The sequence below is a fragment of the Perissodus microlepis genome, chromosome 19 (assembly GCF_051167445.1).
Source record: "Perissodus microlepis isolate ML-2025 ecotype Zambia chromosome 19, ASM5116744v1, whole genome shotgun sequence".
Classification (NCBI taxonomy): Eukaryota; Metazoa; Chordata; class Actinopteri; order Cichliformes; family Cichlidae; genus Perissodus; species Perissodus microlepis.
In genome coordinates this window covers 28961973-28989919 of record NC_140479.1, presented here as the reverse complement: position 1 = coordinate 28989919, position 27947 = coordinate 28961973, and the positions used below count along the sequence as shown (strand labels likewise).

The following is a 27947-nucleotide window of genomic DNA, read 5'->3' as shown; positions in this document are numbered from 1 at the left end:
ATGGAAAGAAATAATTACCAGAAAACATACGGTGAGCAAGAAACACAAAATATTCTTTATTAAATATACAAAATTTGTGAAACAGAATTGCATCACGGATTGTAAACTTTCCAATCTTACATACTACCTCAAGCACATTCCACCAGCTACACAGTTGAGGAGAAAAATACAATCAGTTTAAACTGAAATGCAAAAAAAACAAAAAACAAAACAAAACCTCTGTAAAATGGAAGACGTGAAAGAGGATGTGCTGAGTCACACGTAATGTGCAGTCTCTACAGTCATCTATGCAACTCGATTTCGCAATCGCACAGCAGGACTGAGACGACGGGATAGGTCCGGATGCTTGTGTATGCTCGTGTATGCTTTGAGCTCACTGGCTAGTTATCTGTCGTGACGTTAAAAGTAGGCCGAGTGCTTAAATCACGGAGCGATTAGAAAGTGCAGTACGGTGTAAAGAAGATCTAACTATACCGATATCAGACAGACAGGTACAGTTTTATTCTGACAGTTAAGTAGTGCAAGAACATCCACAAATGCTGTTAAAAGTGGCATCATATCAGAATACTTTATGGTGTATCACTCTGCTCCATAGATTAAGTTTCAAGGCTTCTTTTTAAATAAATATGTACACACTATATTTTTGGCATTTCACAGGAAATCACTGTTTCTACTCATTTTCTATTGTTATGCATACATTGTACTTTTGTGCAGCAGTGACCTAAACAATATCAAAACAAAGCATTAGAAGAGTTTAAAAAAACAGAGAGAACAGAAAAATATCAGTGAACAGATGGCTTTTCTTTCTCAAAACCTGCCTCGGGCCCCGACAAGTTCAAACGAAGTGCTCGATTCTCAATGAACACCAAAAAACAAAAATAAGGCAGCATTTGGCATTTCAATACGGCATATATGCTGTAGAACGCGGTATATATCCCTTTGTAACACCTGAAAGCTGTAGCGATATGTGTGCTTGAGCAGAAGCATATGTGACACCCAAGACACTGAGGGAGGGAAGTCAAGTACCAGCATGTTGCAGGCATCTTCTTCTTAACGTGGTGTCGAGAACGCACATGTGGGAAGGCAGAAGCATGAGATCAAATAGCTGGGATGGCTGATCCTGATACTGACTGGATACTGAGTGATACTGTCTTCACCTGATAACACCTTGACCCATGCTAGAATCAGTTAGCTTATGTGGCTGAGCATAACATGCCCAAAGAACAGAGAGAAGAAAAGAGGAAAAAAAAGAGGACGGAACAAGCAAATAAATGGGTGAAAGAAAAAGAAGAAAACACCATTCACTTGCTGGCTAAGAACACTTTTGAACATTCAAAGGCTACAATCAGTTCCCAGTAATGTCCACGTGACAAAGGCTGAAATCTGCTCATTTGGTTTGTAGTTTCAAAAACGAGTCAGAGCACTCGGTACTTATCAGGGAACATTAGTAGAGTCTTAATCCAAAACCAAACACACACACACACACGCAGACGCACACGCACAGACACACACTCTGGAAATAGTGGCACAACTCAAACGTTGCAGAAAGCCATACCAAAAGAAACATATCAGTGGTTTTGCACATTTTTATCATGAATTTGCCTTCTTAGTTCACTTTGCATGATTTCTATTTGAGGATTTCTTCCTTCCTTCCAGATAGCCAGACTTTTGAGATCATTTCAATCAGGTCTCAACTTGCAGAGACTTGAAACTTTCCCTCTGTTGGAGGAAATGTTATGGTGCCTTTGTTATTTGTTAGCGGTGTTTCCATTGCGTACTGCAGCGGCTGCTGTTGGCGCTTCATTCTGACGCTATACACAGGGCTCAAAAAGCCAAATCCAACATAAACTTTCACAAGTTTTACACATGAACTCCAGACAATGCAGGAGAAACTAGGTTAGGGGATTGCCCAGTGAACTGCTCAACACACAACAGGAGATACTGCTGCAAATACTCAATGTAGTTTTCCTTCAAATGTCAGGATTTTTAGTCTCTTTATGTCATTTTTGGCTTTTGAACTGGCAATTGAGCTAGCAACATCTCATTGCACTCCATAAAATGGCGACATTTTCTGTTAATGAGCTACTATGACATGTAACAAGACAACAAAATGCTCACCCTGATCGATCGTGTCTTGAGAGGCTTCATGCGTCTTTGATTTTCATGCCAAAAATAGCTGAAACAATGTCTGCCTTGAAAGAGGGGAATCAATCTACCACTTGACTGTATGCTGCAAAAAGGCCAACAACTGATGGACTAAATATGCAAAACCACCAGTATGTCTCTTCAGGTTGCTCTGCTCAAGCTACAAAGCTGCAACACTCATGAGGAAGTGTTGGCGTTGTTTCATCTCGAGTGAGGATATTGTCGGATAAACGTCATGTGGACTGAATCCCTACAATTTTCTCTCTTTTGTGATAAGGTGATAGAAGTGACAGGTGAGGTGAGAAGGAAAATTAATTGTTTTTACAATCAAGATCCCAAAATTGAAGCATCTGGGTTTTTTAAACCCACCATCTGGCTTTGTGAACCTGAAAACAACCTGAGGACGCGCGCGCTACATTCATAAAACCACTCAGACCAAACCCTTCACCGAGGACGTGTTTCAGTACAGTAAAGCATGCCAGCTGGAAAACGTCGCCTCGACATCTCTCAGTGCCTAAATATTTGTATCAAAAAAGACAGCATAGCAGTGAAAAGACTAAAGAGCTGTTGTGGAGGTTAGAGTGAACAGATGCAACGTGAACTGCAAACCCTCTACCCCCCGCCTGAATTCGTCACTTGAATTTGGAGCGCACTTGCAGGAGGGTGGGCTTCTGCTCCATGATGCGCACCAGCAGTGTGTCAATGTAGTCCTCCAAATCTTTGACCTGCGGCTTCAGTTTCTTCAGCTCCGTCTCCCGCTTGGCCAGCAAAAGTTTCTGACGTTCATACTCCGCCTTCTGCCTCTCCAGCTCCGCCTCGCGTTGCACCAGCAGGTTGACCAGTTCGCTGTGGGTCAGGTGGTAGTATGACCCCGCTCCTTCTGTCAGTGACTTAAGACAAAAAGAAAAAAAAAAGGACAAGATAGAAATATTAATTTAACAGGTACAGCCTTGTGTCTTTTCATTGCACTCATTACAGAATGAGATTCAGGAGTTACCTAGCTACCTTGTAGAAAGGAAGTCAAGCTTCCTGGAGATCTCAAAACAAGTTTCTCAAGGTTCAACTACAGGCCCTTGAGAAACAGGCCCTGCCCAATAAAGAATATTGCGAAGGACATTCCTGTTCCTGAACTGCACCTTTACACAGATGATATAATACCCTACTCAGTTAGCTCTCCTCTAAGTCAGGCCATTTAGGAGATCCAGACTGCTTTTGAACTGCTGCAGCCATCATTGCCTGGTTTGAAGTTGCTTCTTAATACTAAGGAAACAAAACCTATGCTGTTCACTCCCAGATCTCGACAGTGGCTAGGACTATACTGCCTCACAGCAAGAAGGTCCTGCGTTTGAATCCACTTATTGGTTGGGGCGCTTCCGTGTTCAGGTTCTCCTTGAGGTTTTTCTCTGAGTGCTAGGGCTTCCTCCCACACTCCAAAGACATCCTGGTTATTCTAAGCTGCCTGTAAATGTGAATGGGAGCATGAATGCCTTTTTTCTGTCTGTTAGCCCTTTTCATAGACGCTCCACCCCTACCCCCGTCTCCCAACCTTAAACTGGATTAGTGGGGAAAAAAAATAGATGGACAGACTAATGAAATATCCCAGATCTCAAATAATCTCGGTATTCATACGCTAGGAGAAGACTTAGTGTAAAAATCCTACAAATACACATGTGTCTTGCTGGATGATAGACTTTTCTTTAACATCATATTGTGTACACACTGGTTTTTCTATTATCAGAATAGGGCCTTTTTTTAAATTTAGCACTCAGGAAAACACTCGGACATAATATGTTTTTAAAAGTTTTCATTATTATGATTATATTATTTGTTCTAGACTTCGTGTATCACAGTTATTTGTATTTCATATCAAATTCATTGTCCAGTACACATTCCCATGTATTTTATGGTCTAGACAACGTCACTGGTATAACTATATTAACAAATCCGTACTGGATAAGCACCCCCCTTTTTATCTCTTTATTTTCTTAACATTACAAAAAGCTACTATGATCTTCACTACTTTATACATCTCCTCATTAGGGCACTGAGTTTTTTGTTGTTATGTGTTTTTAAGGTAGTAGGACCTGGTCCTCTTATTTTGCACTGTGTTCATGGAATAACTTTCAGAGGACACTAAAGCTGAATGCGTTTGTCTCGCTGGGAGAGTTCAGAACTCTTATAAAATCTTCTGTTACTACAAGGTACAATTCTTATAACGTAAGCTATTTTATTTTATGTTAGTAGTTTATTTCAATTGACATTCTTTATCCTATCTTAGATTTTTTTCAAACACTGTACCTTCTTCCTTTCGCCCTCCTGCTCCGTCAGCTGGCTGCTCCTTCCGTGGTGGATGGTGGATTTTAGCTTCTCCAGGCCTGTGGCCAGCACTGACCGCTTCTCCTCAGCCTGCATGGCAGTGGGCAGGGGCTTCACTGGGTGGGGGCTGGATGTGACAAGACATACACACAGTTACACCACCACACTTGATACAACACCGCTCTCTGACTCTTACATTTTATATGAAGTTTTTTTTCAGTTGAGGTCAGGTGAAAAACCCGGTTGCCATACTGGAGTTCCACAACTCTTGGATATATTTAACTTAAAAAAAAAAAAAAACTATGCTTCAACAATATACATCAGGACTATTTCTGCATGTGAAATGACGATCGCAGCTACATTAATAATAACCCAGGATTCTACAATATAAGTGTAATACTGGATTCTAGCACTTCAGCCCCAAACATCTTCTTAATAAACTAATGTAAGAAACCCAATCAGTCCGTAGCTTAAAAAAAAGGACTCACGTCAGCCACATGGTGGCCGTGAGGAGCTATAGGCTGACAATAGTGCATTTTACTAGGGCCACAAGTGACCCTTTATTGACCCTTTCTGAAAATCACCAAAACCTTACTGTAACGAACAGAGACAAGAAAACCGTCTTGCTGCTTTGTTACACTGACTTGCATGAAGGGCAACAAACAGCCAAAAACTAGCCCTCTATTTGAGTCAGCTTAAAGGATCTTCTGAAACTCTACAGTTGACCTACATTCATAGGAAATCTGAGTCGACTTGCTGAACTTTCATACTCTCAATCAGCAACAAATGTTTCTTTATTCCAGGTATTGCAGGTTAAGCTGTTATTTGAACGCAACAGATTGGCCTGTGGACCTCCAGGGTGACATCAGGTGCTTAAGGACTCCTTGCTTTAAGTGATTAAGACCAGAGGAGGTTAGACAGGTGTAAGATGTCTTATTAAAAGAAGTAATGGTGAAAATTGAAAAGACTTTAAAAACCAAGAGACTTAATTGGATGCACCGGTGCAATCAATCATGTAGAATTGTATTAAATATGTTAATACCCAGAGGTGGAAAGGAAATGCTACCAGTGACAAAACAACACCTTTTGTGTCTTGCAAAAAAAAAGCCTGTTTTTTGGTTGAGATTTTGGCAAATGAGGATGGCTGTGTGAGAACTCTAGCTGGCCCTGTGGGGAAAGGGGAGGTATGTGAGTGTTTGTGTGCGTTGTGCGTGTGAGTGTGTGTATTCGAAAGGGAGTTGGAGGTGTGTGGTAGGAAATGGGGCAAAATAATAACTGCTAATTGGCCTGAGGCTTTTTTTCCCCTCCCGTTACCACAGCCAGGACACATGAAAGACACCTACAGAAGAGTTCTGTTAACACCAATGTTGTTGTGTGTGTGTTTTAACAAAGTGAAGAAAAAAGGGAAGATCACACCACAAGGATGAGACAGGATGTGCAGTTGGCACAGAAGAAAAGCAGGCAGAAGCAGAGTGCCAGAAGGAGACCAAAGAGATGACAGGATAGAAATTTCTGCAAGTAGTCCTTCCTCTTCACCTCGTCACTAAGCACTGAGCATGTGCAACCTCACCTGTTCTGCTGACTGGCTGCCTGCTGCTGCTGCTCTGCCTCCTGTTGCAGTGGCATTGGCGCTGTGGCTTGCGTTGAGCTGGGCGGTAACCTCGCTGAAGCGTTGGCAAAGGGAGAGAAGGTAGAAAGCGCTACAGGGGAGCAAATACTTTCAGGAGCAAGAGAAGGAGCAAAGGAAATCAGAGAGGGAAGGTCGGGGCCTGGCTGAGACGAGGTGGAACCCTGTACCCCGCCAGGATCACTACCAAAAGAGGGTAGGAGGAGCTCGTCGAAGGGAGTTGCCAGTGTGCCCTCAGACTGGGAGCGGTGTAGTGTAACATTCTGTGTAGGAGCGCATATCGAGGACGTAGCATCCGAGACCTCACCAGCACTCTTCAGATTACAGCTCATAAAAGAGTCCGGCTGTGCTGCAGGGAATGATTGCAAGTCTCCTATTGGGAAGGTTGGCTCAAGAGTCATCGTCTTGTCCTGAGCAGCTTGGAGAGATGCTTCAGATTTGTCAGTTTCCCCGATTTCCCCATTAGATAACTTGGATGCATTTGTAGAATCCATTAAGCCCAAAGCAGCATCTGCAGTTGTTTTAACATCCTTCAACTGCATTGTCTCATTTGGCTCAGAGACGCTGGAACTTTTGGAGGAAGAGTGAGACACGCAGGTTTGGTAATCCTGCGAATCAATACTGACATTCAGACTTTGGAGAAAGCTGCTGGAGCTCTGATCAGATATCCGTCTGTGCAACTGAGTGTCATCAAAGTCTTGGCTAGGACTGTTTGCAATCTGACTGATGTTGAGTAAATCACCAAGGCTGCTAAATGGCACATGAGAATTGGGGCTAACATCCTGGCCTGCTAAATGAGCCCTCTCAAAGGGTTCAACCAATGAAGCCTGCTTGACATCAGGGGAGGAGGTTGTGATGTGTAATGATGGTAGTGTGGAGGATCTTTCTTGATCTGGAGTTGCAGGATTCCTCACTTTTATATTATCGTCTTTAGAGCCATCATTTAAATCTTTAGAAAAATCCTCTATAGAGACCTTTAAATCATTTATGTTTCTTTCTTGCCCTACATCTGACTGTGAAAAGATGATAGACTTTAGTTGTGGTTTAGAGAGTTCAGGCAACAAGTCAGGGTATACAATATTAGAATTGTTACGCGTTTCAGCATCTGCACCATCAGTTCCTATCTCCTTTGTGATTGATGGATGTGGATGCCCCAGTACTGTGGACTGTGGTGCCAAAGACCCTGCTGAACCACTCAAGTCTACCTTTCCGCTATCCTTAGGCTCAATAACAGTTTGCTGAACAACATCAACTAAAGATAGATCATTTGACCTGTAAGTAGTGTCATCTTCAGATTCTGAGCCCATTTTATTTTTTACATCCGTTGACCCAAAGATGTTGCTTTCAGTGTCTTCAAATGAGGATGCAGAGACTTTATCAGAATAAGAGGAAACACATGACAGAAAATCCTCTTCTGCTGAACTGCCGAGACCTGAAGAACTAGGATCTGGAGAGCTGCTGCTGAGTTGTACAAACGGGGTGCGGCAAGGAGCTCGACTCATGTTCGTGTCGGGTATTTCACTGGTAGCGCTGGTGTCCTGATTAGTTTCAGAGCAAGTGTTCAGTTTCAGAGAGTTAGTGGAAGTATTTAAAGTTACATCATTGTGCTCAAAACTTCTGTGTTCTGGGATTGTTTCAAGGAATTGTGGGAAAGTGTTAAGGTAATGCATGTTAGTGTTGGTCACTTGGCTGACGAGCTGATGATAATGCAGTGCATCAGTCACATTTGTGTTTCGATCGGCTTTATTATTGCAGTGTTCGCTGGGTGGTTTTTGCTGCGTTTTGCAGCCTGTGGAGAGATCCTCAGGAGACTGCAGCCTGCCAGCTGCAAATGCTTCAAAGGATTCGTCCCACTCTGAATCCGGTTCCACACTGCTAACAGACATAAAAGGGTTGGATGACTTCTTGAGTAACGGTTTCTTTCCTTCCACGAGAGTTAGAGGAAGTCCTCTCATCCCAGCTTTGGTGACCTCTGTGCTGCTTGCATCAGCATCAGTGATGGATTCCTCGGCAGCTGAGTTGCCGTGGGTGAGGACAGAGTTAGAGTTACTCGGCTGTGGAAAGAGTTGAGCTATAGGGGGCCGGGAACTGGAAAGATAGGGCAGAGGAGGCGGTGTAGGTTTAAGTTGCTGAGTGGTTATCATGTCTTCATAGAAAGGGTTGTGCTGGATTAGAGAAAAGAAAGGGTTGGATTGTGATATAGGGGGTGGTGAAGTCGGTGAGTGGCAGAAAGGGTTAGTATGGTGCAGGTTTGGAACCATGGAGGTATGCTCTACAAGGGGACCCAAAGGGTGGTGACTAGGTGGAAGAGGTGGTAAGTGGGGATCAGTGCTGGGTTCTAATTTAGGTGAGACCACCAGGCTGTGAAAGGAAGGCACACAGTCCTCTTGATTAGTTTGGATCATTCACACAGAATAACCGCACCCTGAAGAGGGCTTTACTGTCTCAAATCACGATTTAAAGAACATACTTTTACAGAGTGCTCACATGGATCAAATCAGTTGAAGCTGTAGTCCCCTTTATTCTTTAAAACCATTACTAATTAGTGTATAAACTGAAGTGGAAGACTTTGCACACACAATTTGATGCCAGCAACACACATTAAAAAGCTGCAGCAAAGCAAACATAATGTCAAAAAACAAAAACATGAAAAAAACATGACTCTCTTTAAAAATAGTATTCTAGAAGTAGAGTTGCAAAGAGGTTGGTAATCACAACCTCTAACAGTGCATGATAGTATTAAGAAATCGAGAGAATCATATTGGGAACGTCCAACTGCTGTAATCATCTACTATAAAAATCTATAAAAACCTTTAAAAAAGCATGTTTGTTACCGTATTTTCCGCACTATAAGGTGCACTTAAAATCCTTTAATTTTCTCAAAAATCGTCAGTGCGCCTTATGTATGGTAAGCTACCAAGCCACACCGCTTGATGGATTGTCGGAGCATTACGGCTACCATAGTCAGCAGCCTCGCGGAGTAATCTGGGTCCTATAGTCAAACAAACACTGAGGCACACCGAGAGTTAAAATTGTCTAAATTCTTTCATCTTTAATAAAACGATCAGCGTTGCTGCTTTACCAGGTGTAACAATTAAGTTTAACATCCAGGCATCCATGAAAACAGGATTTATTACATTTAACAGAGTTAGAAGTTAGCAGAATGTTAGCAGAATGTTCGCTTACCTAAACATGATATACCATTTTCTGACTGAGAGATTTCTGGAAAAGAATTAAAACTACCACTCTGCTCTGCTCTGCTATCACTTGCAACATAAATAAAGATAGAAAACTACACAGCAGTGATGTTTGTGGGGTTACTGAAGTTGGGCTAGCTGGTATATAATGCTGTGCTACGTGATCACTAGAGACACAGCTATTTTAGCATAACACAAACACTGGAGGATGAACGCTAACTTTTTTCCACTCGACAAAAGCTCCCAAGTGTTTTTGACAAATGCAATCGCATGGAAAGATGCTGTAAATGGACCAAACTTCAGTCAGGAGAACGACTGAGATAGGTTAGTCATTAATGTAAGATAAGATAACCTTTATTAGTCCCACACGTGGGAAATTTGTTTTGTTACAGCAGTGGACAGTGCAAAGTTACATAGCAAAAATGATAAAAAATTATAAGGCATTTAATGCGCCTTATAATCCGGTGTGCCGTATGTATGAAAACAGACCCGTCCATCGACAGTGCGCCTTATAATCCGGTGGGCCTTATGGTCCGAAAAATACGGTATGTAAGACCTTCAGTTCCAGGTACACTTCATTGAAGACTTTAATTGAAAAAGTTGAATTAAAAAACAGATATTACTTTTTAATTGTTGACATCAGTCATATGCATTTACGTGTCTTCACGTCTTCCATCCAAAACACTTTGCATCTAAAACATTAATGGCCGTCTCTTCTCTGTTTTCGTTGGCCCTTCATGTAATAATTTGCGAGAAAAGTTGACGCAACTAGGCGTAGTCATTGCTTAGCGCTAACTGCACCAACTTGGCAACTTTCTCAACTCCAGTATCTAAAAGTATGTGGGTGTGAAAATGTATAGTTACAGAGGCAGCAGAAAGGCCGTGTGTGTACTATGGTCCAGAATAGCTGACCCCTTACTTCTACAAGCAGGTGCTTATCTGGCCAATATTTTGTTTACACTCGGTGTATGAAAATATTACAACATCGACTTCTTTTTTTCCCCCCACCTTGGTTAAGTAAATTGATTTAAAAAAAATTAAAATCATGAGTTTTGGAAGACCTGAATGAAAGATTAATAATGTATTTACTACTATTTACCACCGACAGCAGTGCAGAAAGTGCAGTAAGGCCTGTGACACCCCCAAAATAAATTACCCACTTAAATATGCACTTGTGTTAGAAGTGGATATAAAATAAGACGGGGTTTTCTTCTCCCTGCCCACACACACACACACACACACACACACACACACACACACACACACACACACACACACACACACACACACACACACACACACACACACACACACACACACACACACACACACACACACACACACACACAACCTGTAATAGGAGAATGATTTCTTTTTCCCAGCTCACATCATCATCTTTCCAATGAAATGAACATTATTACTGAAGCATATTACAGCGTGTACAAGGCTGAAAGTTGACAGAGCTAATTTCACAAGAGCAGCTCCCCTCCTCCATCTGCACTGCAGATACCTGCTGTAACCAGAGACTGAAACCAGGAGGGATATGTGCAAAGCTGGAAGCAACTTCTAGCTGTGATGCTGGTGCACAGGAAGTAAACATCTACGCCGTCATTTAACCCTCCTGAGAATGGGTTTAAGTTACGCTTTTGCTGCACTGTGAGCGTCATCGGTTTAAGCAAATAGTGGTAGACAACAGATATCGTGCAATGTCACGCCAAATGAGGTGCTCCACAGGAAATTGAGTGCTAATTTAGAGCCAGGAAGGAAGTCTGTTTCACTGCTGCTCTGTTTGTCAAAACCTGTCACTGCTAGCCTCTGTCGTAGCTTGGTTGCCATGTCTGGTGGCAGTGGCCTGTACTCACTGGCTGTATCTGGCAACCTGCACTAGAGAGGCTAGAGAAAATTTTGTGCAGAGATTCATTTAAAAATTCATTTCAAGATCATTGATCTTGAAATAAAGATTTTTAAAGATTTTATCTAGTAACACTAGGGTAACACCGCTATAACACTTTCTGTTACTCAAACACGCATTTGCATTCTGCTCTGCTGCCAAAATATCATCTTACACATCAAAAACATTCTTTGATGCCCTTATGATTGCTAAAGTAAGATAAAACGTATACGGGTCACATGCAATTACGCACCTCACTCTGTGAGTAATGATACTGGAAGTCTAAATGTGCAGGTACAAACTCTCAGCAGGCACTTCGTTTTTGGTTGCTTTTGACCTTCTTCATTCAAATAATATTTGTACCAAAGGTTTAAACTGGTCGGACGTCTTCTCTGTGATCAGTGTGTATCTCACCTGGGTTTGCTCTGCGAGTCCTTTGATCCAAACCATCCCCTTTGTTTCTCATCAGTTGCGGCATGGGCCCGCTCGCACTCATCCTTGGGCTGACTCTGTCCCTTCCCCGCATGAGAGAAAAAGTTCCTCCTCTGCTTTTTCCCCTGGATGTCCCCCGCCTCCACTGTGGAAGCAAAGGACCATGACGTGGCTTCTGTCGGAGCAGCCTGTCCCAGGCGCTCCTCTTTTTCACCCAGCATCGGGCCGCTTTTCTCCAGAGCCGCAGCTATGGCTGCTTTTTCCTCCTCGCCAGGCTTGTCAAAGGACCAGCGGCGCCCATCTCCCACACCACCTTTAGGGAGATCTATGGAGGCCTGCTGACTGAGGTTCTGTAGAGACACGGAGAGAGGCATAGACTTCTGCAACAGTCCCAGGCCTAAAGAACCTGCAGGTTTTCCTGAGTCTGGGGCCTGGGGCTGCACGTTGTAAGAATGGCTTCCGTTGATGCAAACAGTGGGCTGAGGCACTGCAATGGTGATCTCACCGGCCTCATCACCGAACTCGCATTTGAGAGACGAAGACTGGGGCGACGTGTTTGCTGTGTGCTCTGCAAATCATGGCGAGGAGGAGGGAATGGAAGAAAATTGGGAAGAGAGGAAAACATATGACTTTACTCGATTAAACTTCAGCTGGTAAAGCCTTGTTGACATTTTCCTGACAATGTCTTTCAAAACAGAGCTGATCAGTGTTTCTGGCAGACAAAGGTGTCAATGAAAGTTTACCCGCGATTGCAGAATCTTTTCTAGAAACTGTGCTTCGTAGTGCAGCTTTTTAAACCCTGCTCTCCCTCGTGGTGATGTAACAGTGTAGATGACATTTCAGGGAGCACAACTATCAAGCAATAGAACTTCCACATGTATAACTTTAACTTAAAGTCTATGTGACATTTACAGAATAACCTCGAAAACTCTTGCTAACAAATATTTCTGTTCCTTTGATTGAAACACAACAGCTAACAAATCCATGTTCTAGACATTATCATACAAGAAGAATATTTCACTTTGATACTAAAGTGACAACAAGCTCACCTGGGCTGTTATCTGCTGTCAGGTTGCTGCTGTTACTGGGCGAGTTGGAGAGATCGGACACCACCACGCTGATACCGGCCGTGGGACTGAGGCTCCCACCCCGTGACGATGACTCGCTGCTCTCCGAGCCCAGAGACGTGCTGGACCGAGTGTCGGACGATTTTCGCAACTTTCCCCTCAAAAAGAAAGTTCTCATCTTGCTCCTCCGGACCTCGCCCCCTTCGTCGTCCTCATAATCCTCCTCTCCGCCTCCGTCGCTAGGAAGTCTTTGGCGCATGCGGTACAAAGAGCCATACCCACTCGGCAGGACGGCCGAAGAGGAGTCCTCGTCGCTGGATCTCCTCTTGCCTTTCATGCGCTCCTTCAGCTTGCTGAAGGTGGAGGCGCCCTTATCTTTGATGACAAGGTCGTACATGCTAGCTGTCAGGTTGTCGCGGGTGAACTGGATGGTGACTTGAATGTCTCCCCGTTCCTTCTCCTTCTTCCCCGTCTTCGAGTTGAGCCTGTACCACCTGCAACAGAAAAGACTCCATTTGCATGATTAACACACAAACACTATCACTCTCTAGTGAAAAGGCGTGTGAAAAGAAGTGAAAAGAAGCTGTATTATAGCATATTCAAATGTGTTGCTTTTCACTAGTTCATATCATCTTAAAGTATGTGTGTTCTGACTATCAGCAAAGACTTATTTTTTATAGCTTCATGTTATTTGATACTTAAACCGGGCTTCTGTGCGTGCCCGGAAAAGAGCTGCAAAGTGCGAGGAACTATTTTGTGCACCTGTGGTTCCAGGTGCTCATCACGAATCTGACAGCTGACTAAATCCAGAACAACCTCCTGAGAAAATATATTATGCATCATATTGAAAAATGCACAGGTGCATCTTTTTTCGCTGTCAATAAAAATCCAAACGCAGAGCTGAAATGTTCTGGTGTTGATTACTCTTCTTACTATAGTAACAACAAGTCAAAGTGCTTTTGTGACGAATCACATCAACAATTAGTTCGCCGCTGAGTGCAGCCATGAAGCAGTGTGAATGACTGTATTGTGATCATGAATGGGGCTAATCTGTCCTCGCACAGGGTAACAGGGTGTGTGAGTGTCTGCGACCTACTAATACCAAACAGCTGTGTCCTGACGTACCACAATACCCTGGGGGAGGCCCCTTGTTTTTGTCGTCAGGGCCGGTGAGCAAGAACAATGAAGTAAAACAATGCTCACTTCTGATGTAACACTCAGCGCCCCACATGAATATGAAGGCCTGAAAAGTGTGTGGAACGGTGCCACCAAGTTCACAGCACTGTGACTTATAGGAAAGTCTCATCTGATCTGTAGTGACTGGTTTAAAAAAAATTAAATGAGTGAGAAAAATTCCCCAGTTAGCATAAATATGCTGCCAACGGGAAGTTGTCAGCTCTGTCAGGAAGACAAACAAACAGGCCTCAAACGGGTATCTGCTTATAGATTTTTCACTTCCTGTGCTACTGGGTGGCTACATTATTATAAACCTCACACCTCCACCGCATCGTCTCTTTATTCATATGTGCATTACGAAGCTGAGGGGCAAATACGTAACCAAAGTGAACATTCACCATTGTTCTGAGAAAGAGTACAGACATCCATAGATATATATGGATAAAGCAGGGTATCCACACTCTATATTCAAGCTCCATTTGGAGAGACAGAAATACTTTCTTTGTCAAGTAAACAACTATTTTTATATCTTTTGAAATCTTCAGACAACTTAAACAGCTGGTGTTGTGATATAGTATATAAATTTGAGTCTTTTTAAACGAAATATTTCCTGCAATGAATTCTTCAATACAGTTTATCTGAGACGTTAAATAACGGTCATTAACTAAATCAAGTGTGCTTACATGTAATTTTCTGATTGCATTAAGTGGTTGTGAAACTTCTTATTGCACAAATGACAAAACAGGATGTTAATAAGGTTGTTGAAATTGCTTCATGATCAACTACAAATGTTCTGTTCTGTTGAGTAAACAAGAAAATCTAAATGTCGTGCACTGGAAACTCAAACGTGCAACTGAGGAAAGTTACAAGAACAGAGGTTTAAGAATCAAAGGCAAAACATGAAAGCTCCAACATGAAAGAAAACGGGGACTACCCCACTCGTGTATGAGAAAGGAACCTCACACATTCACCTTCTTAGAAACCAGAAAGCTTTTTATTTCTCCCCCACGGGATCCCTTCCTTTTTTCTCTAAACCTCCACTGTGACTCTGCAGAAACACTGAAGTTGAAAATTAACACGGGTCACAATGCAAACACTTGATAAATATGCTGCATTGTTGCAACATTGTGGCACAGGTTTAGCATGTTGTCATGCTAACATCATGTAGGTATAAATGTACAGTACAGTTTAGAATGTAATTCAATTGATACTTAAAGTATAAGCTATAATGTTAAAATAGCATGGATTATTCTCGTCCGTGACCTCCTGACCCAGGATGAACCTTCCAGGTCCCTCAGGTCATCTGGATCCGGTCTTTTATCAGTTCCCAGAGTCAGAACCAGACACGGAGAAGCTGCATTCAGCTTTTATGCTCCATATATCTGGAACAAACTCCCAGAAAGCCTCAGATCAGCTGAAACACTCAGTTTATTTAAATCCAGGTTGAAGACTCACCTGTTCTCAGCTGCATTTGAATAAAGCACCAAATCCACACTTTTAAGCTTAAATTTCAAAACTTAATTTTAACTACTGATTTTATCTACTGTTCTGATTTTATCTACTGTTTTTTTAATCAATTTTAAATCATGCTTTTTATTTGTTTTTGTTCTTTAATGTCTCTGTAAAGCACTTTGAATCACCTTGTTGTTGAATTGTGCTATATAAATAAACTTGCCTTGCCTTTTAAAAACAGGAATAAATAACACAAAATAAGAAATATAAACTGACAAAATTAAACCTATTAGCAAAACTGCATATTCACAAAAATGCATTTTCACTATTCAGTTATGGCTTGATAGTATAAAATAATGTAATTATGCTTTTATGCTACTTTTTTTTCCCAAAAGTCCGAAATAACACTATATTACATAGCTAAGGTAAGATATTAGGAATCCGCGAGTTTCCCTGTGAATTTCCCATTCTGTGGTAGCACACTCGGTGCTTGCTCGGAAGTTTAGGGGGTTTTTTCGCTGTAAAAAGAAGTTTTCTTCCCACGCACAATGCTAATGGACGCTAATGTTTTTGTCACTTTTTATGGAATCAAACTCAAAGTAAGGTCAGTGCTTCCACGCTTTAAACGCTGCACGCTCATACTCTCTCCCGCACTGATATATGATCCATTGTTGATCTGCACACAGCTGTTGCCATGAACGTCGCACTCGCTTACGTCACTGTCATGAGACACTCGCAAAAAAAATAAAAAATAAAAAATAAAAAAATCACGGTTTTAGTAACGCAGTAACACAGCGTATTTACGGGAAAGTAACTAATCTAATTACCTTTTTTGCAATAGTGATCCCTTACTTTACTCATTACTTGAAAAAAGTAATCAGAATACAGTAACGCGTTTACTGCCCATCGCTGGTATATAGTAGTGCTATTTCTTAAATTTCTGTATCATATTGTATTACTTTTGTATTAATTACTTTTGTCTGTTACTGTCTTGGAGCAACTGCAATCCACATCATTTTCCTAGGGATTAATGAAGTATTCTGATTCTGATTGCAGAGTGGTTTGGATTACTTGCTGCTGAAATCTTAGATGACCCAAGAGTGTAAATATATGCTGCACATGTATGCTGCTAATAAAAAGCTGCAGAGGCCAAGAATGAAAACTGTTGGGGGGGGGGGGCTTGTTTCTATTTAGAGAACAAGGTGCACAGCACTACAAGACATTAATAACACATTCAACAGTCAGGGTTGTTATCTTCGCTTAACGCCAATAGGCAAAAAATGCTTAGCCTATGAGATAAACACATACTTATGAGTCAAATTAGCATTTGCCAGCTTACCAAGCTCCATCAGTCCAAGAAGCAAAACTGGAGAGGATTTAGTTTTAGACCGAAATGTTGAAAAACTGACTTTAAAAAAAAGATATTTAAGATTTAGAGTTAGTAATTAAAGCGTAAATAAGTGTTTTAAATGCCTACATCCTGCAGCACCTGGTCAAAATGTAACATTATATTGAAGACATATTGAAGACACAATATAATGGAGAAAAAAAAAGACTGGAGTAGGACTAACAGACTCATAAACCCAACATGAAATCATCTAAATCTAATCAGAATACCAGACTCTGTTCTCTTCAACCCATCTTCTGTTTGATTACAGACGAACAGAGACAGGAAAGTCGTTTCTGGCAACAACACTGGCGTAATAGTAGGCTGCAGAGAAGAAATAACACAAGTCATATAATTCACTGCACAGCCTGTTATGTAATCATCATCGTCCTGCCTCTGACCTCAAGTTCAGCCCTGAAAACATGGTAACACCCAAGAAGAATGTCACTGAAAACAATTAGTAAAGCAACTCTAAAAGTCAAACTCCAAGAGGCACGACTAATGAGCAGGTGGAGCTCGGCGTATAAGGAGAGAGGAATGCTTTTTACGGCCCGAGAACAAGAGAACTATACCTCAAAGAAATCAGGCAACAATGGAAATCTGCCACTTGAGCACGTTGTTTTCATTAACGAACCAGATATCATTCACACACATGAAAAAGGCGTAGGTGGGAGCAGCACTCCAATGAAGCAAGTACATACAGCCTATAAGCCTGGGTCTTATGTTTCTGCATTTGCTGAATGATGAGTTTGAGGCTGATTTAGTCTAATCCAGATAAGGTATTTATAGTGGCGCGTTTCATTAAGACAAATCCTGTTAAGGGATTATCGAGCAACATGTCAACAAAGTCAATTCCTCAGCTCTGAACTTGTCTTTTTTCTTTTTAATGTTTGGAGCCAAAACAGATTTTTGTGTGGGCTCATTCTCCTGTTACTAATATTATGTCTCAAACGCCTGTTAGGTGTGGTTTCGAATTTCACATCGACGTGTCAACAATAGTATCGGTCCTCCTCCTGGCACGTCAGCCGAGGTGGGGTTCACATTCCAAACACAGGGCCAGGGAAGCTATGCAAGGTTTCCTCAGGGATACTTAGTACTACAACCACCATCACTAACATTACAGGGATTGTAATTCATTAAAAATATGTACATCTTTCTCTAAACTTGCACAGGGTAACATTTTGTGCCTTTGTCTTCTCAAAATAACATTTCTAACTGGTCATATAAAAATAAAGAAGTTGCAAAATACTTAAAAGGCCACGTACAGTTCCGTTGTACGTGCACCTGTTCTTGCCTGATGCATGACTAAGCCTGACAATAATAAATGTGAACAACAAGTAAAACACACAAGAGGCCCAAATACAGAAACTGCAAGAGAGACAAAAGCAGCAACCTACATTTTGTAGCCCACATACTCAGGCAGAGCACAGCCTGCTACTGAAGAGGAGCCAGTTTCCCAAAAGCATCATCCCACACAGAAACTGTATAGTTCACCAAGGCCATCGTGCAAACGCGGTTTTCGTTATAAGCACTAAGTGAAAACATAATAAAGATGGAAAATGTTCTTCTTGTTTTTGGGAACTTGTGGAAGTCTAAACAGGCTTTTAATTGTCATAAGAGAGGGGAAAATGCCATTCCAGAGCTGCAGAGCATAACTACATATCTGCTTCCCCATCTTGGGAAAACAGGAAATCACAACACTCCACCCCATCCCAGCAACACACCACCATCTCCTCAATCTCCCTGATCTACCACAGAGCAGACAGGAAGATGTTCCCACTCTGAAGCTGCTGTCTTATTGCAGACTTCAACTTACAGGCTATATGTCAATCCCTAGAAATCACCCTTCGGAGCAGACGAGAGCTGAAATTACAACACAAGTAGGCTATCAACTCGTTTCATCCAGTGTGTAGTCGGCCTCTGTGAGCCTCTGTGGTATCGGGGCCAGACACAAGAGTGAAATGAAACCATTGCCAAGGGTGTGTGAGCTGTGGAACTTAGCAGCACATGATTTAACAAATATGTTGGCATTTAAGGTCATATCGCTCTCTTCTCTCTTTTTTTTGCATTTATCTAGCAGACGCATCAGACGGGTTTCAGTTTCAGAGAGTACTCTCAAGGGACACGAGTGCAGAGTGCATCTTGCACTACAACTTTAGAAAACACAAGCAAGCGAAGAAACTTTGTCACTTCTTGAACAGTCTGTCACATTTAGAAATGAAGCTAACAGCTTTTCTAGCAGCTCTAGAGGGCTGTGCTCATGCTAACGCACAAGGACTTCAGTAGATGAGAGTATTTTTGAAACAAAAACCTTGACCAAACTTTCCAACACACTACAAACTGCTATATTACAGCGTAATGCAAAAAAACCCACAAAAAAACACAAGGTTTTCTTTTTAACAATACTCTGTTAGGAATCTTCATCAATGTTCAGCTCTAGTGTTGGCAGGGATTTTCTGTTGGGGGGGAAAAAGGTAAGAAAAGGGTCAACTTTTTATCCAAAATGATGAAATGATTCAGCAGAAAATTCATAAAATAATGAACAATTACAGCCAAAACAAAGGATATAGTGAAAAAAATACAGCAGTCAATGGTCTTCAACAATGATAGCAGACCATCACCTCCATATCATATCCAAGTGCATAAAAAAGGATGTAAGTGGTGTTGTTCATTTGAGTTACCAACTGAACACTTCCCATTACACCTTTCTGAATGAATTAGGCCAACAAGCCCTTCAGGAATACTGTGGGTAATACTGGTAATATGCCCTGGATTCCTGCTTCCTCAGCAGAAGAAGCAGACAGGCTGTGAGACCCAAACCACATTCCACATCTGGATGCTATGAGCGAAAAACCTACCGACCAACTTCCCTCCCAATTCTTTAAAGATACACATTAGGGATAAATGAGTGATAAATAAACCTGGACATGAATGCTCGTTGTATAAAAACTAGATAGACTGCAATAACAGACAGAAAAAAAGAATGCACAATAAAAGAAAATGCAAAATAAAAATAAATGCAGATTACAGAATACTAACGCAGGCTATGCCAAATAATACATTGTAATCAGGTTTTAAGCTATATCTACAAGAGTCAGGCACTAATATGCAAGGCCACCAGAAGACATCCAAGAACATTTTTTGCAACGCAAAGTTTGCCACATTCTTGCCACCACTGCGTTCCAGTGTTTCAGTCTGAAAAGCAGCCGAAATGTGACGCTCGAGTCTGCCAGCTTTCCAAGGTTTATGTACAACAACTACCATTAAATATCTAAGTACCGAGTAAGAAAGAAGCAAATGAGAAGAAAATTAGGCAACAGAGCTAAGACTTTCAGGACGGGGGACTCAATGGGAAACTTAAGCAATCGGGCATGTATAACTTTTCCCTATCATCTTTCAATAAACTGTATTTCCCTCCTGAATGACTACTTAACTCACCAGTGATGCTCTGCAAGTAACAAAGAGGTATTCACTACAGATTAACTCACATTATCTAACTCCTTAAATTACCTTAGTTTAATCACATCACTACTCATTACCTTCATCATAAAAAAATTTAAATCAGTGGATTGTTCATCGACTTACGTAGAGTCTAATAAACTTAAGAGATTTCTCATGATTCCAAATGTAATTTGGTCATCAAGGAAAAGCAAGAATGTTTGCATTTTTAGTTTTAAAGTAGTGATTACACTTCAATCTTGACAAAAAGCAAGCATTAGCTATAAATACAAACTCCAAAGGTACCCCTCACTGCCACTGTTAGTAACCACTATACTGATGATATTATACGATATGCCACACTATGGCACAATGCTAATACTAGAGAGGAGCTAACCTGGCATCACTTTAAAATAACTTTACATTAGCATGCTAGCTATTTGACTAGCTAGAAGTACACAAAAAGGCAGCAATGTTAGCTGACCTAGATCTGGAAGCAAGTCAACCTCATCTAGCAATTGTGGCCTGCTACAAAATATTGGCAAACAAAACAGCAGTCATTCTCTATGTGCGCCTCCTCTCCTTTACTTTCTGGCTTTGTTGAATACAACCAGATGGTCTGATGAGATTTTTGTGATGTAGACACACACTGCCTCTCCATCACTCAGGAACATATCCCTCGAACGACCAGTGGACTCCTGCATACTCGGCTATCTGTATAATCTATACAGATTATTGTCTGAAAAATCTCCATGGAAAATTTTCCCAGAAAGCCATGCTACATTTATATTATCTAGGGTGACTTAACAGGTCACACCGTTATATAACTTTTAATATCCATTAGACTAGATTTTCTCCAGCTTGTAGCTACTGAAAGTCTGTTGGCTCTTAGCAGAGGATTTTTCTGGATGTACATCTCTCTCTCTCACACACACAGAAATAAACACACCATCTTCCTGCCTCACTCAGCAAATAGATGTTCAGCTCTCAGGCCTGAAACAACATCACAGATTTTCTTCCTACACATATACAACAGGGCAGGGAACTGTGACAGAGAGCCGATACAAAGAAGAAGTTGTAAAGCACCAAATCTAAATATATAATCTTAGCACAACAAGAAGCAGTGAACCAGTAAAGAATCACTGGCAGGCAGCAAACAATAAATAAATAAATTACTGAATAAAAGAGCTGACATTTATTCTCTTGGGAAGAAACTTGATTATAAAGGAAACCTGAATATGGCAAATCTGATAATCAGCAAAAGCCTGGCAAAATGAATTTTCTGTTAACAACATGGGTTCCCTGCTATGCATGCTGCACTGGCAGGGCCTTTGTAGCTTCTTCCTGACAGACCCAGTAGGGGAATTCACCGAACGCCCGCCCACCTTTCCAGTAATCTGCTCTACACCAGTAATGCAAAATGCAAATATGCTGTGGTCACTCTTTTGAGGGAAGATCCACTTCTATCTTTGTTTCTTGAAAAAAATTACTGAAGGAGGAACATATTTGATATGTTTTCTTTTACTTCTTTCATTGCTAACTATGAATATGAACTGTGTTTTTAATACTCTTACATACTTGTGTAAAGCTTCTCTGTTACTACAAAAGGTTACCGAACCTAGAGTGCTTATTGATTGAAATTGCCTCAGTTTTCACTGTAGGCAACAGCAAATTTACTTTCACAATAGATTCACGATTTAACATTTTTGCAGTCTTACAATGAGTCAAAACTCCAATATTTTCAGTGCCATGCATATTCAAACTAAAATAAAAGGTTAAAAATCTCATTTAAACCAGTTACTAGATATATTTGATGTATTAAAAAAATTCATTACCATTGATTTTGTCATGAATTAGGAACAAGTCAAGGTACTAAACACCGTTTTAGTACCAACTTAGTCATTTTGTACCCTTCAACAAATTTGATACCTTTTTGAATATTTGAGCAATTAATATTGAAACTCTACTACCAGTAAACACTTGATTTTGATAGCTTTTCTTAATTTGTTAAGCTAGCAATAGATAACTAGCTTAAGCTAACATTAGCTACATGATAAGGTTGAAAACGTTGTCACTATGGGACTTTTTGTTTTAGCTGACTTGTTTAAAGAAATTAAACCAATACATGCACTTGATGACACATACATACAAGACAAACTGGCAGCATCCTCATTGGTTTCATACAAAAATATGGTATAACACTTTTATTAAAGCATTAAGCTAGCCAGTCCTGGTGAAACAGAAGCTAGCAAGTAATGCAACCTTTCTGACCTACTGACACAATAATGTAGCTAATTTGTTTAATGACATATTCCTTGAAGTAACAATTGTGCTACTCAAGGTAAACCCTAAGTTAAACCTATCAGAGGTTGCAACTCATGTTAAAGATAAACACTTGGTTAAATTCATTACCAACACTTTTCCTCTCGCATTCTTGGGTTTTAAAAAATCAAGTAAGACTCCATCTAAGTCAAAAGGCTCAGCTCAAAGCGAAGTCCTGTGTTAATGTTGAATTACAAGTTGTTTATCGATTCATTTTTAACAGAATCACAAGGCAAGTCAAATGAGCAGAGTTAACTCATGCAGTCCAATATAAATGCATCCAAATTTAAAGCTCATTCCCACTCACTGACTGGAACATGCTGATTCAGAAGTACACTGTATGGAAAATGATGAATCCTGCAGACAATAAAAGTCAGAAAATAGGGTGGCTGGGGGGGGGGGTAGAAATATACAGTGTGATGCTTCAAACTCTTCCAAAGGGCTAACTATTAAAATCTGTAAAGTTACAGATGCACACCTTGCTTCTTAACCTCTGCTAAAATAATTACAAGGCTGTTGTCACTGCATTATTCTGTGTTTTCCCATTAAATTGCATGGCAGTCTAAAAGGAAAGGTCACTTTTAATCTCGTTTCATGGTTGTTGAGTGAGTTGAAAAGCTACCGGTTCCCTTTCTAACCTTATGTAAGCCGTCTATCAGTCGTACTTTCAGCATGTTTTTATTATCAGATTTTACTGCCATCATTTATGTTTCCCTCTAGATTTGATCACCATCCAAAAAAAACTCAACTAACACAAACAGCACACTTGAGGAAACCAATTTTGCATTGTGTATGTCAAACTAGACTTCTCGTCTTTCTCGTGTTCATTTTCCTTAAAAATATTTGAATATTGTCACCTTAATGATCGCATATGTATTCAAACCTCGATACATGACTTGCCAGCTGCACAATATGGCTGAAATCTCAGTTTTATTATATTAATTATTTCTCTACAAAAAACATATGGAAAATATAGAAAATGTATACAACAAATGGAAAGATACATAAAATGATCAACCTGATGACAAAATATTCTCCAAAGCAGAAGATCACAGTAATGATGGAGAGGGGTACGTTAAGTGTCAAGCATCAACTGTCAACTCAAACTGAATATTAATAAACTGAGCTGTTTTGTCCCATTATCACTGTAACACTTTATTTTCTGGTTTCGACAAACAGTTCAGTTCAATTTGGTTTTGAACTTTAGGGTTGCATTCGGAAGGGCATTCGGCATAAGCTCTGCCAAATCAAGCATGCGGAGCGTCCCGCTGTGGTGACCCCTTGTGAAGAGGGAGCTGCCAAAAGTAGCTATTACATTTAACAGGGTTCTATCAAAACACAATCTACTGAAGTTGTTCATTAGTTATGATCACTAGCGTGTACAGCACTGTACATCAAAAAAAAAAAAAGAAAAAAAAAGAAAACAAAAAACATGTCAACAATAACACAGTTTGACTTGAAGAAAAATAGTATTTTTGTACCAACAAGGTGATTCCCAAAGAGCTATTAGCTGAAAACTTTGTATATCTCAGCATGGTGTGCAATTTGAAACAGAAACTAGACAAGTGGAGGTGAAAAGAAAAAGTAGTAAGCCTAAAAAACAAAAGAAAACCCATCTTGAACAGTATTTGAAAACAATATTCTTCAGTTGGTCCATCTACTGTTTGAGGAATTCCAGTGTACACAAGAACTGAGCTTAAAAGCAGTGGCAAGAGGTCCTAGAGAGCGACGAATCTTAATATTAGTACATTAATATGCATAAGGGAGTTAGGAGAGAGACACAACAGTGAGTGTCTACAGCAATCTGTAAAACACGGTGGAGGCTTAGTCATGGTTTGAAGCTGCATCTCAGTCAGTGATGTCTGTGACGTTGTAAAAACTGATGTAAATATGAACACACAAAGTAATGTCAGATTTTAATGCACCATGCAATATCGGTTTTGAATGCAGCTGATTGGCTACAGCTTCATTTTTAAGCATGGAATTGATTCCAATCATATGGACAACACAGTAAAAGCATACCTTGATAGAAAAACACACAATGGACACTGTCAGTCATGGATTGGCCTCCAGTGTGGGATCATCTTGACAGAATGAAACAAAAGGCAGCTAAAATCTAAAGAAGAGCTTTGGAAGACCTTCCAGAAGCCTGGTGAACTATTCCTGAAAACGTCCTAAAGAAAGCTGCCTAAGTGAATTCAGACTATGTTGAAGAATTAAAGTAAGTCATACCAAATATTGACTATCAAGCTTTTTAGAATTGTACAAACTGTGCTTTTGATTTACATACTGTATTTCCATGTATGTTTGCACATTTCAAAATGCACCTATTTCATAAAAAATAACAGGCAGTTCAAGACTTTTGCACAGTACTGTGAATCTCTTATTAGCTTATCTGTACTTCGCTAGCTTCCATATTTGTTAGACAAAGCTCTTATGCGAGTTTTTGTTTGAATCAAACTTTAAAAACTGGTGCACTTGAGAAATACAGCAAGTTCTGCAGGAAACCCATTAACATGCAGCAAACAAATACTACTTTTCTCAGAACGAGAATAGCCATTATCCTACAAAATGAAAAGCCAATACACTCAGGAAGGGTTGTTGTAATAACCTTACAAGGCCTAATACGACCAGAGGCTTATAGTAGTAGCTAGTAGTTGGAAGTATCTTTTTAAAATGAGCAAACTTTTCCATTTGTTCTAAGTTCCTGTTTGAACATTTCCCATGATTTAATGCAATGGTAGTCAGAACATACAGGTTCTGATTGTGTAGCAAAACTCAGAGAACAGGGAGCGAGCAGATGCTGAATACCTTCAGCCTGCAGGTAGCCTTTCTTGTCTTTAAATTATACACGCATTGGCTGGGTATAGTGTTTTGGTGTTGGAAGAATAAGAAGAAAAGTCTAATTATAAGCTTTTTTATGTATCAAAGTCAACTATTGTAAATCGTCGTGTTCAAATGTTTGTTTTGGGGGGTCTTTTGCAAACCTTCTAGCATATATTTTCTCTTCAGTAGCAAAACCGAGAATTGAAGCTGGAAGCTTTGAAAGCTACTGGTGTTGCTAATAACCAGTGAACATTCACTGAATCCCACGTGAAGACACTGAATGTACCACAGCACCAAACTGCTGACACATCATCATCATCATCACAGGCTGGCTCTAACCTTCAAGTGACCAGCTCCAACAGGGCCGACTGGAGGAGACTTGCTCCCCTTTCGTCTCAAATTCATGGCTCTGTTTGACTGAAAGCACACTTAGGTCAGGTGGCAGTCACTTAAAAGATTTTTTTAAAAAAACTGCTTTATGTGGCATTTTGTTAGCCAACACGACAAAACATAACATCTTTTAGTGTGGTGTCAGCATGATGGGGCAAGATCATGTACCAGTTCTGAGTAGCACTTATTGCTACTGTCAGATATAACAACTGGACTTACTTTTTTATTGACCCTGGTTTGGTGGATGAAAAGTAGAAGGGAAGCTCGTCAAGTTTTGGAGCAGTGGCATGAACACGCAAGCAGTAGGAAAACGTTTAGGTATCCAAAACCTTCCTGTAAATGTCAGGTCTTTTGCTAACAGTGCCTTTGAACCATCAGTGCAAAACCCACCTTTTTATCTAACAGCTAACTGCTTATGTGCCATTATTACTCAACCTACAAATGTCACACATTTCGATATTCTCTGAAGGTGTTGAAAGGTGTTATCAACAAAAAAAGAAAAGAAAAGCTCCTGTTTGCACCATTAGAGAGATGCACAAAAAAAGATTTCTGTTACCATGAAAAAGAAACAAAAAGATTCCTCCAAAGATTTATCACCAAACTTCCTGCTGTAGTGGGCGGGGCTTGTGTGAAACAGCATGTTATTGCTAAAAATACCATAAAGCTTTATTGGGATCATGTAACTGTAGGTTAATCCCTGGATTTGGGACAAGCATTAATCCAGCTCTACGCCACTCTATGCCTCAGCTATGGGGAAACAACAGTTGTTGTTGGTGGGTTTTTTCTTTTCTAAAGAACCGACCGCAAGCAGCTGATGATGTAAACATTGTGGAGGATGTGAGGTTTGCAGAAGTTGTAGGGGAGCCTTGAGCCTCAGTGGGGAGTGCGCTGATGGTTGCTAAGAGTTAGTTTGGTCTGTCTGTGGGAGGAGGGAGGGTGTGTCTGCAGGGCCCTGATGCAGCACCAGAGATTTGACAGCTGTGTTTGTATCTAACAACAAACTGTGTGGCGAGTTAAACGGGACAAAAAGCGGACTGGACAAGAAAAACACCCTTGACGGGTTCAAGGGATATGGGAAATGAGATAAAACAACAACACGTGAAAGCATATCCACGCAGCTTTTTTGCCACACTGTAGCAGGTTCTCGTACTAAAAACACACACACAACTATTACAAGCGGAGACAGTTGGACTTACTCGTTTTTCACGCATCTACTTTCGAGAAAGACTTTATCCAGAGGGATCACAGCCTGCCCAAGGAACACGTCCAGCCCAATGAGCGCCCTGTGCATCACCGTCAGGATTAGCTCGCAGCTCCCAGCCGGGTATCCGCTCTGCCCGCCGCTCTCCAGCACACCGGGCTGCAGCTCGAACGAGCACTCCTCCTTCCACTCCGGCTCGGTCGTCTTCTCCGCCACGCCGGTCGAGTACTTCTCCTTCCCGAGCTGGATGATGGTGTACACATCGCTGGTGCCGTGCTTGCCCTTGCCCCGTAAGCCCCTGCCTCTCAGAACCGTCACCTGGACGTGTGTCGGTACCCATTTCTGGTCCTCCGGTACGTTTAGCGAGGACATGTCCGTCCCCCCACCTCCTCCCTCCAGACAGACAGAACGACAAACCGACCGGCTGCGCACACACCGAAAGAGAGAGAGCGAAGGGAGGTGGTGGTGTTCGCCGCTTCCTCCCGGTTCTGGTTGTGCACAGTCACATCAGCTCCGGGGTCGTCGGCGGGCGGTGCCGCATTATGGCCGTCTGGCGTCTCTACAAAGTTGCCGTGGTTGCCGGTTGTTTCGTGCCCCGGCTGCTCCTGCGATTCTTCAGTCTGCTCTGCGGCAGCAGCAGCGTCCGTCCCTGCCTCTCTCCCCCTGCCGCACGGGCCTGTCTGCGGCCAGCGACGTCACGCCTCTCTATCCTCCTTCTTCTAATGCAGGACGAGGAAGTTCAGCGCCGACTCGACACATGGCTGCATGCACAGAGAAATCACACACACACACGTGCCTGGGCTGTAACGTAGGGCCCGATGTATCCCCTGGGTGAAAGCTATTATTCAAGCACATCAACAACACTCCGCCCTTAACCTGTTTGTCTGAGTTACAAGCTGCACAACTACAAAGCCGGACGAAGTTTCCGTGATAGCGTATGCCAACATAACTCCACCACAGCACACCAGAGTTATTAGAGTTTCCTATTTTTTATTATTATTATTTTGAGCTCAATTTAACTTTTTTGTTTTTAATTCAGTTTAGTTTTTTAATTTTTTAGTTTTTTGTTAGTTTCACTTT

The 27947-nt window shown here is 41.2% G+C and overlaps 1 protein-coding gene across 2 annotated transcripts; it reads right to left on the bottom strand.

The window, feature by feature from the left end:
* Window positions 1-27: 27 nt before the first annotated feature.
* rab11fip5a (RAB11 family interacting protein 5a (class I)) lies at window positions 28-27741 on the bottom strand. 2 transcript variants are annotated; one of them, XM_084914071.1, is made up of 6 exons: window positions 26863-27741; window positions 12658-13169; window positions 11591-12176; window positions 6032-8449; window positions 4444-4588; window positions 28-3035 (listed from the first exon to the last, which is right to left on the bottom strand). In XM_084914071.1, the coding sequence occupies exons 1-6, from the start codon at window positions 27237-27239 to the stop codon at window positions 2778-2780; spliced, it is 4296 nt and encodes a 1431-aa protein (XP_084770197.1). In that variant the 5' UTR covers window positions 27240-27741; the 3' UTR covers window positions 28-2777. The 2 variants fall into 2 exon arrangements, with proteins under 2 accessions (XP_084770197.1, XP_084770198.1); XM_084914072.1 differs by lacking the exon at window positions 6032-8449 and having other exon boundaries at window positions 26863-27731.
* Between the last annotated feature and the right edge of the window lie 206 nt (window positions 27742-27947).

Bases quoted from the DNA above. Each gene is read 5' to 3' on its own strand.
- rab11fip5a (XM_084914071.1), bottom strand. From the start codon at position 27,239: ATGTCCTCGCTAAACGTACCGGAGGACCAGAAATGGGTACCGACACAC. The intron at 12,177-12,657 runs GTGAGCTTGTTG...CATGATTTGCAG, and splicing joins GACAGCAGATAACAGCCCAG to AGCACACAGCAAACACGTCG. The intron at 3,036-4,443 runs GTACAGTGTTTG...TTTTGTCTTAAG, and splicing joins AGGAGGGCGAAAGGAAGAAG to TCACTGACAGAAGGAGCGGG.